Source organism: Panthera uncia, assembly GCF_023721935.1.
Source record: "Panthera uncia isolate 11264 chromosome C1 unlocalized genomic scaffold, Puncia_PCG_1.0 HiC_scaffold_3, whole genome shotgun sequence".
NCBI lineage: Eukaryota > Metazoa > Chordata > Mammalia > Carnivora > Felidae > Panthera > Panthera uncia.
The window spans coordinates 38,088,051-38,106,748 of NW_026057584.1; the positions used below are offsets into that span (position 1 = coordinate 38,088,051).

Consider the following 18,698-nt stretch of genomic DNA (forward strand, 5'->3'; position numbering starts at 1 on the left):
TCTCCCTCTCTCTCTGACCCTCCCCCGTTCATGCTCTGTCTCTCTCTGTCCCAAAAATAAATAAAAAACGTTGAAAAAAAAAATTAAAAAAAAAAAAAAAAAAAGATAGCATAAAACACATTAAACTATTTTGGTAAGAAATAAATCTTTTGCTTTTCAGGAGGATTTCTTAAAAGGTTAAAAAAAAACACCTTTGCTTATAATTTCTTATTGAGTGCAGACCAATAATCTAAAAAAACAAAAAAACAAAAACAAAAAAAACCCGTTGTTCTTTTATTTAACAGAGAGAAAACCAAATTCTGATTTTGCATTAGTGTACTTTTGATGCTAAAACTCATTTTTTTAAACTTAAATACATCCATTCCAATCTTAGCCAGCTTGACCACACATAGAATTCCTTTTCCAAGATTCCTTTTCTGCAGGTCTTTTACAACTTTTATATCCATTCAGATTTTATACTAATTTTCCTCTCTCTTTCTTGTTCCAGAAAAAAAGTCATTTTACTTTAGTAAAAAATTACTTTCTCTTTTTTCTTATCAAAATAATCGAATAAACAAAAAAAAAAAACAACCCATATCTTTCATACCTTTCCTTATCCAAAAAAATACATTCTACTTTTATTACCTACCTTTCTTACACAGTTGTTTTCTTTCACCCTTATTATGTCTCAATAATTTTAATTGATTAAACTTCTTAACCTCTAGAGCCCTAACTCCTAGTGAAAACTAAGAAGTAAGCAATAGTGGATTGTCTATTACATTAGCATTCGGTGGATTGGCAAATTTATAAATAAATTTCATAATTTTGAGAAGTATATTTCTCCCACATAGTACATTTTTCAATGTGGTATAAAACATGTTTACAAACAGAGCAAAACATCTCTAGCACCTTGGTCAAAGGAAGCCAAAAGTAGATAAATCTATGTTCAGTAATTAATGTTTCAGAATTTTATGTTAATTGGAAATGATCTATATAGTCAATGAATATCCATCATTTAATTTATCTCGTATAACTTTAAAGCTTCAGGTTACCAAAAACATTTTGGAAACTTTTCTTAAGTATACACACCATAAAGCATAATTATTGTTGAAAAGTTTATTTACAAACTTTTATCTTACTTACATCTATATTTTTTCTTACATCTATTTAATTTACTTGTGCTTAACAATTGTTTAGATCACTCATGAAAGTTTCATGAGATAGTAAACAGCTAACAATCATCTTAAATTACCTTTCTTGCTGACAAATTCTGTAACAGTGATGACATGAGCTTATTTGATTTTTAGTACACATAAGTAGAATGAAAGTTTTATGTCTACATTATACATCCTGATAATTCTGAAGACATGCCTGCTTTAAATTAAACCAACCATCCTAAAATTATTCTTTGTTTACCAAGGATAACCTAGATCATGTGAACCTGAAAAACATTTAGGTTAGTTTCTATATTTCAGAGAATATACTTGACTTCTGTACGTGCTTAATATTCTTTAAGCCAATTAAATAGAGCTCTTTACAAATTAATTTTGGTAATATTATCAGGAAGTAGAAAAAAACATAACATACATACATAGACATACATACACATATAGATGGATACAAACAGAAATCTTACAGCTTTTGTTTTCAAATTTTAGCCTTTAAACAGGCATGATAATGCAAAGCTCACTAGTTTATTTAAAAAAAAACAACAGAGCGTGTGGGTGGTTCAACTGGTTAAGCATCTGGCTCAGGTCATGATCTCATAGTTTTTGAGGTTGAGCCCCACATGGGGTTCTGTGCCAACACCTCAGAGCCTGGAGCCTGCTTCACATTCTGTGTCTCCCTCTCTCTCTGTCCCTCCCTCACTGGTGCTCTCTGTCTCTGTCTCTCTCTCAAAATTAATAAACACAAAAAAATTTTAAAAAAGAAATTGAAACAACAAGGAAATCAATTTACAAATCAATAACAAAATTCTTCAAAAATTGGAGATGAAACATCATACTTACTCTTCCACTCACACTCTCTCTCTCAAAAAGAAATAAACATTTGAAAAAAAATTTTTAACAAAACAGATACATAGATCTAAATTTTGTTTTTGACAAATGGAATTAGTTAAGGTTATCTGCTCAGATGGCTTAAACCTCTTTACTAATATTTAAGGAGAAAACTTAAGATTTAAAAAAAAAATTTAAGTTATTTATTTATCTTGAGAGAGAAAGAGCACAAGTGGGGTAGGAGCAGAGAGAGAGGAAGAGAGAATCCCAAGTAGGCTCTGTGCTGTCAGTGCAGAGCCCAATGTAGGGCTCAAACTCACCAACCATGAGATCATGAACTGAGCTGAAATCAAGAGTCTGAGACTTAACTGACTCAGCCACCTAGGCGCCCCTAAACATTTTTTTTAATTCCAGTATAGTTAATATACAGTGTTATATTAGTTTCAGGTGTACAATATAGAGATTTAGAGATTCCGTACATCACCCAGTGCTCATCAACACTTAGGATTTTTTATTTCCTAGTTTCCAAATAGCCTTTCTTTTTTTCTTCTTTTTTCTGACAAGAATTATTTCCCTGAAATGTGCATTTCAAACAGATGGCCTACAAACAAGTTCCTAGAGAAGACCTTTATAACATTTACATCTCAAAGGCACAGGGAAAGAATGCAGTAATTCTTTCTTCCAAGAAGGACTTCTGTTTCCTAAATCTAGGATTTTACAATACCTACAAGCCTTTTGAGATGAATAGAGGATATTTGGGGATTGATAAAAAGGATAGGTGAGCTTTTTCTGTTCTTTAAAAACCGAATTTGTAAGGCAAGGAAGGTTGGTTTTAATTCCCCCCAAAAAGGGGGCTGACCTACTCATCCAACTACATTATCTTTAATTTGCTTTTTTACATCAAGGAGAAAATCTTCCTTCAACTAAGATAGAAATCAAAGGCTTCCTTTGTTCTAGATTTAGAGCTGTTTATCTTTGGAATGCCCCTGGTTCCCCACTCCCAACACCAGGTACATAGTTTCATTTAACTTAGTGGAAAGGCCTAAAAAAAAAGTTACTATCAGGCTCTGAATACCAACTTCCTATTTGGCCAACTTCTGACCATGAAGCAACTTTAAAAAAAAGAAGGAAGGAAGGAAGGAAGGAAGGAAGGAAGGAAGGAAGGAAGGAAAGAAAGAAAGAAAGAAAGAAAGAAAGAAAGAAAGAAAGAAAGAAAAAGGCATTTCCAATATCTTGTCAAGTTTCAGCCTGGGCAAACGGTAAATATCCCTGGCAATACTGAACAACCCATGGAATGCAAGAGGTGCCCCCAAAGATGGTGCAAAAGATACTACTCTCCCAAGATCCACAGCTACCTCCTAAAGATTGCCAAAAGAAAGAAGGATTTAGGACAAGCAAGAAGGCAATAGCAGTCCCTGGAAGAGAAAAAGATCAATAAACCAAATTCATAAGAGTGAATTTGGAAAGGAAGGGAAAACACAAAATTATACCTTCCCCTCTTGACCAGGCACCACAGAGACCAGAAAAGCTGAATCTGGTAAGAATTCTCACTCTTTGCCCGCTCTTGCCAGTTTTCCCAGGATCCCATCTGCAGGCTCCAGAGTGAGTGGAGTTTAATGTAGAGAATATTGCTCTGGTATGTGTCTACCGGAATTTGGCAAGATTTTTCCATTAATTTTAATTTTATTTCGACTTGGCTGTTAAAAGGAATAACTTATAGCAGTTTACCGGAGAATTTCTTGGCATCTTATCAACACTGGAGGGGGCCCATATAATAGGGGCCCTCCTTTGAGGGTATATATGGGGACATTTGAGTTGGTATCAGAGGATTTGCACAAAACCTTCTAGGACAATCTTTTCTCCAGTGTCCTGGTGGATTGCAAATGAGACACCGATTTCTGAGCCAGTGTTTTGATGATGGTGCACTGAGGTGTTAAGTTTCTGGCCTTGGAGCAGTTGTAGCTATAGGGCCAGTAACTCTGAAAAGACTTGTTTACGCTCTTGTAGCCTCTTAACAGTGGAAAGGCAATTCAGAAGTGAATTAGTAGACTGTAAGTACTCAGGTAAGGGAGGATAGAGGGCAGTAGTAGGAGTCATATCAGTCTTACAGTCTTTATTTCAGGTACCTCTTGTGTCTTTAATTTTTCATTAACCTTTTGCAATGAATCTTTCAATGAAGCTTGAAACCTTTTGGAAGCTTCTGCAGACCAATAAAAATAGGCATCCCATTCTCTTTGTTGATTTGGGAACCCTAGCTCTCAAGTCTTCTTCTCAAAGGAACAATCTTACCTAATTGGAACATTCCCCATGATGGCCATTTTAATTCTGGGTTGTCTTAGTAAGAGTTTGCCATTTTCGTAGGTATCCATCGCATCTGGGACCACAGTTCTTAGACATAAAATAAGCAACTGTGCTTGAAGGCAGAGTGCTCAATTCTTTGAAACTTGAGGATGTCATTTCTTTAGCTAAGCCTAGAGTCTCTTGGAACCAAATTAATACCTGAGAGAGATGTACCATTGAGTTTGGGATTTGTGTGGTGTTTTACAGTGTAGCTTGTTGCATGAAATTTTCTTGAAGTTGTTGGGTGACCTAGTATGAATCTAATCTGTTCCATGACCAGCTTATCACAGAAGTATGTGGTGAGCACTGTAACAGCTTTTAAGTGCCCAACCTATGCCCATCAATTTTGTGGCTTTGATTTCTGAGATTCTCATTAACAAAAGATCTATTACTCGTCACAAGCATTCTTTACAATGGTGGATGCCCTAAGGGCTTCGAATAGTCCAACTTGTGCCTACTTAGATTTTGATGTGCCGTTGGTCAAAACAGTCTGCATTTTTGCAGACTTTTAATTTATTTCCCCAAGTCTCCCAGTGGTTTATGCTGTAGACTTACATCATGGTCCCTGTTAGTCCCACAACTGCTGTCACCTAACTGTCCCTGAGCCTTTTCTGAATCATAGAACCTCTCTGGGAACTTTAATGAACACTTTTCCCTTAAAAAGTTTTGGATAAAGTGCGTTTGGCCTGGACCGTTTCAGACAAGGGAGCGGACCTCAAATCCAAGAGTGACCCACCCCCGGCCCTTGGTAACCAGAGGAGAGTGAACTCAGGGTTAGGCAGGTGCCTTGCTTGTCTTTTCCTCTTGCAGGCTGTTAGTAGTCAGCTTAGAATCCCACCCTCGTCACCTGTTAAACTGATTAAAGAAGACAATTTAGGTGATATACATCTTATTTAACGCTTCCTGAAGCAAGCAGTTCTCCAAACTCTTGAGAATGGAGACTGCCTGCTTCATGAAGCATTAAATGAAGTTTGTTCGTGTGATCTAAATTGTCTTCTGCAATCATGTGAACAGATCATAAACCCCAGATATTTGAATCAGATTTTTTTTAATGTGTCAGATTGTTAAAATATATAGTGCATAGGAAGATGGAGTGGGAGGAAACATGTAATTTTTAAAAGAGTGATACCTTAAAATGTAAACCTTATTTTCATTTTAGAATAAACGATCATGAGAATTGTGCGTCATTGCTACTTGGGGCCATAGATTCCAGCATTGTCAATTGCAGAGATGACAAAGGCAGGTAAGTGATACTGAGATGCCATGCCTCTTGTCTTGATCAATCTTAGTCTCTGCTTTGTGGTTGTAAAGTAGCCAAACATTTATTTTTTTGTTTAGTTTAAAAAGTAATATAGGGGCACCTTGGTGGCTCAGTCAGTTGAGCATATGATTCTCGATTTTGGCTTAGGTCATGATCCCAGGGTCTTGGGATTGAGCCCCACATCAGACTCTGTGCTGAGTGTGGAACCTGCCTGGGATTCTCTCTCTCTGTCTCTCTTTCTCTCTTCCTCTACCCCTCTTCCCCACTCATACTCTTTCTCTCTCTCTCTCTCTCTCTCTCTCAAAAAAAAAAAAAAGAACAAACAATAAAAGTCACAAAAAGTAATGTAAAAGCATGGCTTTTAAAAATTAAATATAATGAATATGTAATTAGGAGAAATTACTCTCTTATCCCAGAAGCCCCAGCCTCTTCCATCACCTTAAATTGATCTTTTCACATTTTTATATTCTACCAAGTAATTTCTACACAATAACCACAAACATATGTAAAAAAATATATACTTATGCTCTTATGCAAATGGGAGAATTCTGTTGCAATGCTCTGCTTTTAGGGTATCTTGGAAACCTTTTCATACCAGAATATGTAGATTTACCAGATTATTTTTGAAGCTGCATATTACTTCACTGAATCGCTATACTCATTTAATCAGCCTGCCTTCTAGTGAAGAACATTTAATTTGTTTCCAGTATTTTGCTGTTTCGCAGAGTGGTGCAGTGAGCAGTCTAGTATATGTGTGTGTTCACATGACCAAGTACATCTAGGAAATAAAGTTTTAAACATGGATTTACTTGGTTAGAAGGTCAGTGGTTTTTATTTTTGATAAATAATACCAAATTGTACTCCTAGAGAAATCTACTGTCCACAGTAGATAATGTGGGCTTTTTTATTATTTAAATAGCCAATTATCTATAAAATTAAGGCCTAATTTTGAAAGTATCTTTATCAAAGATAAGAAAGAAGTCACTGGAACTCAACATCAAAGGGTCAGTGCAGATGCTCATTTTATTATCAAGGCCACCACTTACACCCTCCAAATCTAGGGGGTGCCATTCACCTAGGTGACTGAATGGACCTTGGAGAGGGCCTGATTGTCATCTCTGTAAACTGAGAAGGTTTAAATCCCTAAGATGACGCTGTGCACATGTTTCTCAGGCATATACAGAAAGAGTGTGTTGAGTTTAAGGAAACTAAAATTGGGGCACCTGGGTGGCTCAGTCGGTTGAGCATCCAAGTTTGGCTCAGGTCATGATCTCGTGGTTCATGGGTTCGAGCCCCACATCGGGCTCTGTGCTGACAGCTCAGAGCCTGGAGTCTGCTTCGGATTCTGTGTCTACCTCTCTCTCTCCCCTCCTCTGCCCGTTCTCTTTCTCTCTCTCTCTCTCTCTCTTTCTCTCAAAAGTGATAAAAGTAAAAAATAAATAATAAAGGAAACTAACATCCTGTTTGTTTTAAATCATTAGGACACCGCTTCATGCGGCAGCATTTGCTGATCACGTGGAGTGCTTGCAGCTTCTTCTGAGACACAGTGCCGAAGTGAACGCAGCAGATAATTCAGGGAAAACAGCACTGATGATGGCTGCTGAGAATGGGCAGGCAGGCGCTGTGGGTATGTGCTGACTGGTGGGCTTCACATCCACGCCCAACCAAAACCAGAGTAGCATAAAACCGAGAATCAGTTATTCTCTTGGTATATGCATGTAAAAAAGGCCAGCATTTTATTTAAGCCACTTGACTCTACTTGCTAATCATCCTCAGTCCCCTGTTATTTGATTATTGGTGGACCTTTTCAAAGTGAACTCATCTCTGCAGTGAAACATCTCAACATTTAGAGACCAAATATAGCAACAGATTTATTTGACCTGGAAATAACAGAACTGTGTACAGAGAATTAAACTTGATGCCTGTAGACCTTGGATTTGGATGGAACAAATGTGGCAATAAAGTATTCCTCTTTTTTTTCTTTAAAAGCATTAAATATGATTACGTGACCATACTGATTTGAATGTGTGATTATAATTGGCATGTAGTCTGAGTAATTCTCTCTTGGCTTTTTCTATAGATATCTTGGTGAACAGTGCCCAGGCTGATCTGACCGTAAAGGATAAAGACTTGAACACATCCTTACATTTGGCTAGTAGCAAAGTATGTAAATGAATTTGAAACAGTGTTACTTAGTGTTGTAATAATAGGAAAAATAATACCACTTGAATGCTATCTCAGAAGCGTGTATCATGTCTCTTAATTAAGATGTACATTTCCCCAAGGTGTTGTCAACTCTAAGCATAATGGAAGGGGAAGAGGCAAAAAGGCAGACCCACGCAGGGGTTGATGAGGATATGACTTTCATGGCATGTGACACTTGCATTCTTGTGTGGTCTATCTTCATGCTGCCACTGTGTCTGTCTCCATGGTTGCATGACTATATCATTTTGGTTTGAAACACAGGCTGGGGCTGTAGTTACATGGCTTCTAAAGTATAAAAAGGTCCACTTGTTTTCATTTTGTTCCATTTGAAAACATTGTAATAACACAGCCAAAAATTACTCTCCTAGGAGGCAAATTAGTGCATTCATGTGCATTTCTACCTTCTGTCCTTTTTTCTGATGCATACGTAGTTCACCACAAGGAATGTGTTTGAGTTTTTTTTTTTTTTTTTTAATTTTTTTTTTTCAACGTTTTTTTATTTATTTTGGGGACAGAGAGAGACAGAGCATGAACGGGGGAGGGGCAGAGAGAGAGGGAGACACAGAATCGGAAACAGGCTCCAGGCTCCGAGCCATCAGCCCAGAGCCTGACGCGGGGCTCGAACTCACGGACCGCGAGATCGTGACCTGGCTGAAGTCGGACGCTTTAACCGACTGCGCCACCCAGGCGCCCCGGGTTTTTTTTTTAATAGTATGATGTTCGCATGTAGCCCAAGATTCCTGATTCTGTAAAAGATAAATGACATATAAATACATATATAACTTTACAAAAGGGAGATCATACTATTTTAAACCCTGCTTTTGTTACTGAATCATCTCTTATGAATATCTTTCTTTTAGATATCAAATTTTTATAGTGTTTTAGAAGATGCATGGTATTCTACCTTAGAAATGTGCCATCCTTTATTCAACCCGTCCCCAACTGTTAGACGTTTGCATGTTTTAAAATATGTGCTACTATAGATGTTGTCATTGTAGAGAAATATTTTTTTAAAGAATTCTTACTCATTCCTTTAAGATAAATTCCAAATGTGAACTTACTAAGCTTACGGCTATGAATATTTTTAAGCCCAGATGGGCCTCTAATAAGATCACAACTATTTACACTCTATCAGAGTGCATTAGAATGAAAACTCCAGGGACACTTCTGAAATTACATTTCAGGGGCTCCCTTATAAGGCATTATAATGTGATGCCAATGGACACCGGTGATGGTGGTTTATTTGAATATAGTGACAGTTAAAGGTGTTGTTTATACCCATTGGTACCAGAAGTCTTGGTTTTTCATTTCAGTGGTTGCATTTTCTCACTTCATGCTCTGGGAAGCCCATGGAAACCACAAAAAAAAACTCAGTTTCATAAAGTTTGTTTCAAAGTGTAATGTTTTCATGAATAGAAGTACAATGATCTTTAACCTTTGTTGTGCAAATGAATCACTAGAGGATCTTGTTAAAATGCAGGTCACAGTTCATGAGATCAAGCCCTGCATTGGGCTCCCTCTCTCTCTCTACCCCTCCCCAGCTCATTCTCTCTCCCTCCCCCCACCCCCAAAAATAAATAAATAAATAAGTGTTTAAAACAATGCAGGTCTGAAGTGAGGCCTGAGATTCAACATTTCTAACTCCCAAGTTAAGCTGATGTTGCTTGTCTGTGGGACGCACTTTGAATAGCAAGCGTTTAAGAAACTATGACCCCTTAACAGGGCATAGGCCTGAAGTCATGAAAGTGTCTCTGACTTATTAATTAATTTTTTAAAATTATCAACCATCTCTTATAAGATATAAAGATATCTTCCCCTGGTTGAGGAAGAAAAGAATGAACTTTCCTGAAAGAGTTCCTTCACAACATAATGATAAGTGATACTGGTAATAGATGTGATGGAAATTTCAGGAGTAGATGGGTCACTGAGTGTCACTGAGGGCTTGAGGAAGGAGATGGGACTTGACATATGTTTCAAAAGTAACGTTGACAGACTTATATGTTTACCAGCTGACCTTGCTGAACTAGCATCTCCTTCAGTTCTCTGAACATTAACTCTGCTGTTACCTTAGAAATATTAATATTTTAGATTAGAGTTCCATTAATCAAGTCCTAATAGACCTTATCCAGAATCTTTGAGAATCTAGCATCCTTTAACCATTTGCTTTTTAGAAAAAAAAAGGAATTACTCAGAAAATAGCCTTAATAAAATGTTTTGAAGCAAAGAATGTTCGTTTTAAATTTAAAGCAAAATCAAGTAATTTTGCAGGAACTTTTCTGTGTTTCTGTCTTGTGTTTCTTATTTTTTTTTTTTTCTTGATTAGGGTCATGAAAAATGTGCCTTGTTAATACTTGACAAGATACAGGACGAGAGCCTTATTAATGCAAGAAATAACGCACTGCAGACGTAAGTGTGACTACTACAGTTGGATTTGGACATAGTTTATTCATACTCATTTCATAGTCGTTTATTCAACAGATATTAAGAGTGTGCTGTGTGCCAGTCTAGCACTGAGGAACACAGCGGTGAAAGACATAGTCCTGGCTTCTCCTTCAGGAAGTTGAAAGTCACATACTGACAAATGCTGACCAAGCTAGACATTTTTAGTTAGAATCTTTATTTTGATATGCCTTCAGAGAATTATATAGTATAATACACTACCATTATGTATTCTTACTGGAAAGTGACAGTTTTATAAATCAGGTTCCTCGAATACATTTGAAGGGTTTCTAAGCAATTTGGCCTAATTACATTTAATACAATTCAGTGTACTCCTCAGCATGGAAGACCTAAAGGCTGATTTGTTTTCCAAATTCCTTATGCATTTTAGGGCAAAGGAGTATTAGGATTTTTTTTCCATTAAGTTTCTTAAGATGTATATAGCAGAGATGAGTATACTGGGTTTGACATTATTCTTTAAGGTATTCGAAATTCAACCAAATATTGTTTAGTGCATCTAGTAATAATAAGGAGGTTTGAGATAAATATATATGAGTGATATTAATACCAATCATGTTGATGGACAGTGTGAAACAGTCATTCAAATGCTAGAGTAGAAAGCAAGGGGTAAAGAACCTTCTAGAAAACATGCCAGAGCTTGCGTTCTTTTTCTGACTCCCTATGTACTGTTATTAGGGTTGTTTAAGATGCAGAGTATTTGTAGTATCTGCAGAGAAATCTGGACCAACATGGAAGAACAGTTGGATCATTAGCACCTGGAAAAGATTTAGTTGGCAAATATTTTTATTTTAAAAAATAAAAATATTCGTGTACTATTTATAGATTCTTAAGTATTTTTTTTTTCCTTTTAGCAATTCAGCTACCCAAAACGACACATTCTCATACAAATATGCATCACAGGTGACGTTAGGTGTTGTCTTGTTTCAGACCCCTCCACGTGGCTGCACGAAATGGCTTGAAGGTGGTAGTTGAGGAGTTGTTGGCCAAAGGGGCCTGTGTACTCGCTATAGATGAAAATGGTAAGTGGAAAAAGTAAGCAATCACCACAGGTACCTTACCTATGCTGTGAAGCTAGAGGAAGATGAGAAAGATAGAAGCTCATTAAAAAGGCAGTGAGAATTCTCTACCCTTGGAAGTTTCTGTGTGTGAGAAATCAAACAAGGATAATTTGTCCTGTCTGTCTTTGTAAAATACGTAGTCTACCTGTAGCCCACCAGTGCCTTCCATTTTGCATGTAATGCCAGCAGCTGGTCTCTGACTCCTCAGCGTGGTGGTTAAACTGTTTTAGACACACTGAAAAGCTTTCAAATAGGCATTCAAACTTCTAACTGCATACGCTGAAGAGTTAGAGACTATCCATGTCATTAGTGCATGCTCAGGGGCTCAAAGAAAAACCCAGGTCTTTGTATTTCAGTTCATTCTGAGATCAAACTTTTTTTTTTTTTTTTTTTTTTTTTTAAAGAACAGATCAAAACTCATATTCTCAGTATGGATATTTGGGGAACATGAGTATATTGTTTAATTAATTTCTAGGCTTGAAAGCTTCTCCTGATCTATGTAACATTCCTTTTCTAAATGAACTAACTCTTAACTCTTAGCAGAAACTTTCCACTCTGCTTCCTAAGAAATTTGGAAAGCTTATGAATACCAGAATTGTGTTAAACTACCATTTTAAGCACAAGGCCTATAAACCACGGGGAACAAAAGACGAACTTCTGGATATTTATGAACGATGTAATTTTTAATGTGGCATTAATTGTGGCATTATTATTTATAAAGTATTATAATTAATGTAACTCAATTAACTGCTTATTACAGGTATTGGAACTAGCAGCCCATGCCTATTTCTCAGAAGTAAGCATTAGCCATATGACATTAGCTAATTCCTATTAGTTTTTGTTTTGCAGCCCCATTTATCCTAGCATGTACCCCCCGCTCTTTCCCCAACCTGACTCATCTAGGAGGCGCAGAAAGTTCTCTACTTCTCCATGTCCTTGGTTGTCCCACCCACCCCCTTCCCCCTCACCTTCTTATCCCTATTATGTATCTTAGGGTTGGCATGCAGTTTTTCTCCAAAGTGACCAAAAGAGATCAAAATAAATTAGTTTTGTCTTTCTCCAGGGTAAGCCTGCTGCATTTGAGGCTTGTCCTGCCAATAGTAACCTCGGGAATGGGAGGCCTGGGTTAGTGGAACTGAGGCCTTTCTTAGAGCTTAGCTGTATCCCAAAGGCCTGGGAACAATTTGGGGCAGTTTTGTACAGCAGCACAATCATAAATCATACCTGTCTATTTTTATTGGTTTTCTTACTAGAGAGAGGAATAATCTGTTGGGGGAAGGAGGGCAGGAGCAGAAATTAGGTCAAGCGTTGATAAAACAACAAAAGGTTGGGTTTTATTAAGCCAGTTCCTCTGAATGAATGAGGGAGAGGTGGTAGGAACTTTACCAACAGAGAAGATAGGCTAACCCTTTCAGGTCAGTAGAATAAAGGCTGGGTAGGGATAGTAATTAAATCAAAGAATTTATCTACCTCCCCGTGCACCTGTTGCACGTATTGAGATAGTTTTCTCTTCTGGATAGGACACATCAAGTCTAAATGGTAGAGAATGACATGACTCAACAGTCATTTTCCCACAGTTGGGATTTGGGACTTTGATTGGTGGTATTGGTATTTTTTTTAATTCTATTAAATTTCCGCTAATTGATAGTAAATTTCAAATCACAAACAACCAATGCTTTCCTGTGTCTGATCTGCTCAAATGATTCCATTTTCCTGGAACTAGTTAATTGGTATAGACTTTATATAAATATATACAGAGCAACAAATCTGCATTAGTCACTTTTATGGACATCTGATTTTCAGTATCTCTCCTAACCTGACACACGATTACCTACGATGGAAAGTCATTGTTCTCAGAATGAGAGTGCTCTGGCCCAGGCCTGAGGCGCATGGTGTGCGTGTGCTCTCAAGTGGAAACACCTTTGTGGTTGTCCTGTTGCTGGTTTTTTTGTGTGGAATTGTGTCCCATCCCTGCCCCCTTGTGTTTCTGTTCACTAGATGAAGACTAGAATTCTGCCTAACTTCGGATAACATAGTGCTTGTTGTCATGTAAACTGAAAAAACAAAAACAAGCCCCAAAACCCTTCATGAAGTGTCTCCCCCTCCCAGTTCCCTCTAGCCTCACCCCTAGCATGACTCATGGGAAGTAACTCCTCTTTTTGCCTGGCATGATTTCTAACTCAACATACATCTCCACGTGTGAGGTCGTTTGAGATGTACTGTGGAATGCTCACGGCGCCTTTGGATTTCCTGGACTAACCACTGCCTTGTCTGCATTTACGCCCAGGTCATACCCCGGCCCTGGCTTGCGCTCCTAACAAAGACGTGGCTGACTGCCTGGCCCTCATTTTGGCTACCATGATGCCTTTTTCTCCTCCCAGTACAATGACGGCTGTCAACTTCGTTTGTTTTAAAAAAGACAATTTGAGCAGGACGACCCTCTCCAATCTGGGTAGCATGGTTAGCCTGTGCAGTAACAACGTAGGCTCAGAGGACGGGTACAACGAAAATGATTCTGATTCAGAAACGTTTTGACTTTGGACTGTAGAAGCTTTTCCCTCATCACCCATAATGGAAGAAGGGAAAGAAATTTGACTTCCAGGTTTATGTTGTGTTCAAGTGTTATCATGGGCCTGGGCTTCCAGAAGCCTGTAGAGAAGGAATTAATCAAACCCAGAGAGGGCAGCTAGGCTGTAGGACAAAGCACTCACACAGATGGGCGCCAATTTTTATTTGTCTTTATGTTTTCCTTAGATCTAAGATACTTCTGTGAAAGTCTACCTCTCATTTTAAGTAAGAAGTAAAAAATGCATTTAATTATTTTTCTTTTGGCATAATGCAATTGAGAGGGAGCGGTTCTCTATAAAGAATTTTTTTTTCATATACTCACCCAGTTGTGAGTTCTAAGAAGCATATCAGTATGACATTCATGTCCCCTGGAAGGGGATGGAAGGTATGGATAGGAATTGCCTCAAATCTCTTCTCACTTTGATGTTTACTTCCTTACTAGAAGCCAAAGGTAAAGGTGTTCATCTTCAGAAATGATGCCTGTAATAATCTTTTTGAGGGAGTCCAATTATTCATATATCTTCTCTATAATACGCACTTAAATATCCAGAACTTCTTTCCAAGGATTTTGTCAAAGTTGCCAGATGAATGGAAAAATTCACTGAAAATTGAAGTTGCTTTTTTCACTTAACACAAATATGGCACTGAATACTCCCTGTAACATGTCTGTGAGTCGTTTTCACCCGACTGATTGAATCCAAATCTATGTAATAAAAGTTCAGGTGAAAAGTTGTATTGCACCAAAACTTTGAGACATATGCAAATTTAATATGAAACTACCCTTTATTTATTTGTTAATTCATCCTTAAACCAGAATGCTAACTTTTTAAAAAACATCAGAACCATCGACCTTGTTTATCAGTAGTAAAACGTTAAATGAGCTTCTCAGTCAAGGTCATGCCAAGTGAGTGGAAGTGTGACTACAGAAGGAAGCAAAGGAGGTGAAAGCAGAAAGTAGAAATGGGTGATGTGGAAATTAAAGCCAACTGATAGTTACTTGATGATCAAATCAACATAGTGAATACTGCGTCTGCTCCCTCTGCCAAAGCTTCTAGGTCAAATGGACCCCGTTCTGCACCTGGAATAGCTGTACAAAAAGAAGAATGAAACTCTTTAAACATTATGCACCTACACATGCACACATATATGTATATGTGTGTATATATATATATATATATATATATATATATATGTCTATAGTTCATCAACCAGCTATACATGAGGACCAAAATGCTTCAGTCTAAAATGGAAGAATTTAATTGTTTTCCTTCAAAATGGAAATGAGAACTGAAGTAGCTTTTCTATGGAGTTCAACTGTAATCTTTTTGTGTAACAGTCTTTGTTGTATTTTATATTTCTTAAGACACAGATTTCTAGTTGATGGCTTAACATTTGTAACTGAGGATGTGTTGACCAAGGCTTTTTTTTTTTTTTTTTTTGCCAAACTAGAGAAAATGTTCATATACTTTTGATGTAAATGTGTTTGTATTTATTTGAAATGAAACAAATGTCGAGGAACATCCGTTGTTTGTTCTCTGTGTTAATTGCTGTGTGCGTGACTTGGAGTAACAAAAAAGCAGAAACACCCTCCGGACCCTCTCTGGGCTAGCCAGCAGTCGTGGGCCAAGCCCAGCCTTTCCCCTGCTAAGGTTGCCAGCCGACTCTCAGGTTCTTCCGCGTCGGTTGGAGAGGGGTGCGACATCCAGTGCTCAGCCCCAGTCTGTAGCCAGCCTTGAGAGCCTAGGAGACACTGCCGTCCTTAAAGCTCTTCTGCGAGATGAAAACTCAGGTGGGTGGTGGATCATATGCACAAAGGTGGCCCAAAGAAAGATGCAGGAACTATTCTGAACACGCTGAAAATCTCACGTGGTCCCCCAAACGGAATGGGAAATGATATCAGTGTGTGAGTCCATGTACCAAGAGAAGAAATACAAATCACCAGCTCAAGTGCTATTTTCCGCTTGAGGAAGAAACAGGAGAGAAACGTGTTGCATTCGGGCGGGACTCTGACGTTTTATAAATCAGTTCCATTTTCACCCTGGAAATTTCTCTTTTATAGCGTGTGTGAGATATTTTTAAAACAGTGTTCTATCATATCTGGATCAAATACACATACCGTATTATATTTTTCATCTAACTGTAAAAGACTTTACTCTTACTCTTTTAATATTCTGGATTTAATTAAAAACTCACGTTGGGTTCTTCACAGATGAGAACTTGTTCAAAGGACTTCTAGAATTGATATTAATTCCACTGACGATTTTTGACACCACCAACATTGTTTTTTAAATTCTTGGTGTTGTGCTCCCCTCCTTCCTCTGTCCTTTTTGTTTGTTTAGGGAAGATGAATTTTTAAAAAGTAGATAAATTGCTAATGAGCAATAATGACCTTGTCTTTACCAAAACACTGAAAGTAAGGGAGATCCAATGCTAAAAAAAAAAAAGCACGATATACTGTGGTGTCTTTTCTAGAAGTGAATGGAAATCTTGCTCCATTGGCATTTAAAGCAGGAAAGGAAACGCCTGCTTTTAGTGGGTGAAGCAGCGTTCACGTTTTTCCTGCAGAGTAGCCTAGAGATACAAGGAAGATTGCAGCAAAGCGGTGGCGGCCATGGACATTTCTCTCCATGTAGCTGCATTTTGACTTTTCCCCTCTCTCACTGCTAGAGGGAGGACAAAGGAACAAAATGAAATCATGCTTGCTCTGAATTGTTCATTGAATCAGATCTCTCTCCCACACTCTCTCTGTTTCTCCATTCCCCAAGCCCAAATTTTTTTCTTTAGGAAATGACTTTTAAAACTCTGAGTTCTGTGTGTTTCAAGTACATCTCGTAGAAATAAAACTAGATTTGCAGCATAGCTTTCTAAGAAAAAAAAAATTATGCTTTTAACTGAGTCTTAGCTGTTTAGCGCTTTTACCTAAATGTGTTGTTTTGGGACTGTATTTTAACCACAGCCACAGGGATCATGTTTCATTGCACTTAACCTATTCACCGTGTCTGCCTATCCTTGGTAAATACATTACTATCTCCAAATTGCCTAAAATCTGCTATGATTCTACAGTAAAAAGCTCAGGGGATTTCTATTTATCACTACTAAAAGGGCACCATAGTATGTTTTGGTACTTTAGGCAGTAAACAGCTGCTTGATTTTTTATTTTATTATAAGATTAGAATAAGAACATCAAATGGATTTGCTGCACTCGTTATTCTTTGTACTGTTGAGCAACTTGGTTTGCGTATCTGTTGCATTGGTTGAAGAACTCACCCCCTTTTTTGTCTTGTAATATGAAGTTAGAGTGCCTTTTTATATTTGTATATTCTGAAAATGTTCTGTGAAATGTTTTGTATTTTTTTCGTTTGAGTGTTATCGGAGCAATATAATACCAGTGAGTTTTCATTTCAGCCTTTCTTTGAATGTATAAAGTGTCTTTTTTTCCTATTTCCCCTTTACCTGCTTTGAAATGAAAATGCCGAAGTTTTCTATGGGAATTATGTTGAATTTTGCAGTGCTAAAATGCTTTCTTCTTACAAAACTGTAAACCATAGGTCAATGTTCTAGGGGAAAAGCGTTTTAAGATAGTGACAATCTGAGTGTGTGTAAAAATGTAATTTTATGCGTTTCTTATGCAGTGATCTAAAAATTCAATGCAAATATCTTTTGTTTGGTAGTTTCGTCTACATATTTTATGCTTTAGCATGTGCAATATATCTTTGCAAAGCACGATGATACAAATCTGGTGCCAGTGTTATATTTTGCATAACATATTTGTAATCGCATAAAATACTGTTTGATGATTTCAGTGGGATTTTGTCTGTAATGTTTTCTTATGTAAATTGGAGTTGAATGACTCTGGTAAATGTCATGACTGTAAAAATGAAGACAATGACTTTTAGTTCAGTGAATGACTTTGAACCAATCTGAATCTTTTCAAGCACAGTTTAATACTTTTTCAACTACTGAATGCTAATAATGTAATGAAGTACTTAACTGTAATATACTATGGAAATGCATTCAGATGGTTATTTTTACAAATAAAAACGGTACAAATATTGTTACAATTTGTGTTGGTCTTTAATTTTTCCAGTTTATGCTCATTTTACCAATTATTCCGCTAACTTAAATCTTGGTCGCCACCGAAGCCAAATTGTCCTTAAATTTTGAAAATTAACAATCAAGATAGAAGTGTATTTCCAGACTTGCTATGTCTGTTTATACCAACTCAGTTAGAGGGGGAAAAGTTAAATATGTATAATCGTGTTTATTATATTTATTTGTGCTTCCAATTTTTTTGGCAAAGGATCTGAGCTGGCCTGCAACAAAGGACACGTGATAAACTGGAAGTAGAAAAATTAGGACAGAAAAAGAGTACAAATATGGGAACCATAAGATTTAATACAGTGGCTCTGACTGAATGGGAGCTTGCTCTAGATTCCTAAGGCACTCACGGTGAGAGGGGCAATGTGACTGTGTAAATCACATATCTCAGAAAGGGGGAAGTCTACTAGGTCCTCAAAATTGTGAAATCAACCACACTTATCTTTGTGGCTGCCACCATTACCCTTCAACTGCTTCATTGCAATACAAGGCCCCACCTCGCTGCACTATCTCAGAGGTTTCAATAGAATTTTCTCTCTTTCTCACATTCAGAATTCCTCCCATTAAGTAATAATTTCAGGGACAGTCCTTAGAAGCATTAAGGAACAAATTCCCAGGGACGCCATTTCCAGCTGAAGAGAAAGAGACTCTGGGGTGGGGCCCTCTGGAGTTCCTCAAAGCACAGTGTTCTGGAGTGCTAGCACGGTCTAGCCCAATCCCATCATGAAGAAA

General features: G+C 37.5%; 1 protein-coding gene across 8 annotated transcripts in view; it reads left to right on the forward strand.

Moving 5' to 3' along the window:
• The window catches only part of ANKRD44 (ankyrin repeat domain 44), a 343,412-nt gene that overhangs the window by 306,186 nt on the left and 18,528 nt on the right, over positions 1-18,698 (forward strand). For 4 of the 8 annotated variants that reach the window (XM_049615941.1, XM_049615942.1, XM_049615946.1 and 1 more), the window contains 5 exons: positions 5,476-5,559; positions 7,059-7,204; positions 7,658-7,740; positions 10,106-10,188; positions 11,170-11,261. In XM_049615941.1, coding sequence (XP_049471898.1) covers positions 5,476-5,559; positions 7,059-7,204; positions 7,658-7,740; positions 10,106-10,188; positions 11,170-11,261 — 488 coding nt within the window. Of the gene's footprint in view, positions 1-5,475; positions 5,560-7,058; positions 7,205-7,657; positions 7,741-10,105; positions 10,189-11,169; positions 11,262-13,587; positions 18,658-18,698 lie in introns of those variants that run through there. The other 4 variants (XM_049615943.1, XM_049615947.1, XM_049615944.1 and 1 more) reach the window with 4 other exon arrangements.